Source organism: Medicago truncatula, chromosome 8 (assembly GCF_003473485.1).
Source record: "Medicago truncatula cultivar Jemalong A17 chromosome 8, MtrunA17r5.0-ANR, whole genome shotgun sequence".
NCBI lineage: Eukaryota > Viridiplantae > Streptophyta > Magnoliopsida > Fabales > Fabaceae > Medicago > Medicago truncatula.
In genome coordinates, this window is record NC_053049.1 from 25,903,425 (window position 1) to 25,905,248 (window position 1,824).

The window sequence follows — 1,824 nt, forward strand, 5'->3', positions numbered from 1 at the left end:
TCAATATGAATCAAATGAACACCGCACGAAGACGGGAAATCAAACAACGTCGCACAAGACGACATAATTCAACTTTCAATACTTAGCTATTGTAATTATTGTAATTAATTCAAATAGAAAAGTAAAATATGCATCAGATATCTCTTTCCTTATTCAAAAAGATAATTGCATTAACTCTTGTTTTTTTTTTTTTTTATATATTTTTATTTTAGACTAAAATATTTGCGTTGACTCAATTACTTTTCTAATAAAAAAACTCTTCTTATATAAGCTTCTCAATTCACCAAATAAAAAACCACAACCTATCCGACATTAGTCCAACATAAGATTTAGTTTGCTATCCCTAATTTTTACCATGGCATCTGAATCCTCTAGCATCTCTTCCACTTCACGAGATCGAGGTGATTCTACCCACTCAAAAAAAGTGACGAACATGAAGGAGATTGAGCAGATTCAATCCTCAAACTCAAAACCCGACAAACCTATTGATTTTATGAAGCTATCAAAAGAAGATTCAGTTCCCGTGTCAAAGGTGAAAGAGCACAATTTTTTTGGCCCTATTCGAATTGGTTCATCGTCTTGTTTTCCTACCGACAACAATCAAGGAAAAGATGAGAACATCAATGAAGAGAAGAATTCAGATTCAAGATCCTTTTCATGCTCCTTTTGTAAGAGGCAATTTTCTACTTCTCAAGCGTTGGGAGGACACCAGAACGCTCATAAGGCGGAACGTACTTTAGAAAAGCAACGGAAACAAAGGTATGATGATGGTGTTTTAGGTTTAGGGCAATCTTACTTTAACTCTACTCTTTTTCGACCTTATGATTATAGGTCAATCGGGATTAGAACCGAGTCAATGATTCAAAAACCACATTATTTTAGCCCTAAGATTACCCCACACAGTTTTGGGTACAGCCATAGTGCTTTGTTGCAAGATATCTTAAATCCTTCTCTCGTGTCATTGAGAAATATGGGGGGTAGTAATAGAGGGTTTGGAAACCTAGGTATTGGCGGTGCAACTACTTCAAGAATCGAAGATGGTACAAATAATAATAAAATTGGTGCTATTTTAAAATTGGGAGATTCTTCTACAAATATTGCTACAAGTTCAAACTCAAACATGGAAAAGCAAATTATTGTGCTTCCCACTTCTCCCAAAGATGGTATTCATGATCTATCAAAGTCTAACAATGAAGAAGAACCTTCCGATTCTGGATCATCTGAGCTAGATTTATCACTCAAGCTTTAAACAAGTTTTCATATTTTGTTTCCTTATGTCAATGTTATTGTTAATTTGATTGCTAATCTATTATTATTATTCTAAAATACAAAATTTGAATTATTATTAATGTTGAATGTAATATTGTCATGTGAGCAACTTTTACCGAGGATCGAATGTGCAGCCTTTTGTCCTCGTGAGCTTAGCTCAGTCGGTATGGACAATGCATAATATATGCAAGGTCCGTGGTTTGAATCCCGCCCACCACCAAAAAAAAAATGTGCGGCCTATTTTTATACCTTCAGTTTACATAATACTTGGACTTGTGCAATTTTTAATTTTTTGTCAAGTAAAGTGTTTAAGGTTTGAACTTAAGATTAGGGGTCACGCAGACCAAACATGTGCAACTTTTAAAGCCTTAATTGATTAAAATGTTTCAAGGTATGAAGCCAAACCGTGTTTAAGAAAATATAAACATATCCTTCATTGATGAAGAAGATTAAAAGTACATCCGTAATTGTTTCCAAGTTACCTATTTTGCCTCTCGGTTTGAAATCATGTTTGAAAATTTTAGTGTATCAAAACGATGATGTATTAACACCACT

The 1,824-nt window shown here is 34.0% G+C and overlaps 1 protein-coding gene across 1 annotated transcript; it reads left to right on the forward strand.

The window, feature by feature from the left end:
- Window positions 1-355: 355 nt before the first annotated feature.
- Window positions 356-1,249, forward strand: LOC25502663 (zinc finger protein 1). Its single transcript, XM_013590213.1, has one exon. It carries the CDS (start codon window positions 356-358, stop codon window positions 1,247-1,249), a length of 894 nt encoding a protein of 297 aa, XP_013445667.1.
- Window positions 1,250-1,824: the final 575 nt, after the last annotated feature.

Coding starts and splice junctions, on each gene's coding strand:
- LOC25502663 (XM_013590213.1), top strand. CDS start 356: ATGGCATCTGAATCCTCTAGCATCTCTTCCACTTCACGAGATCGAGGT.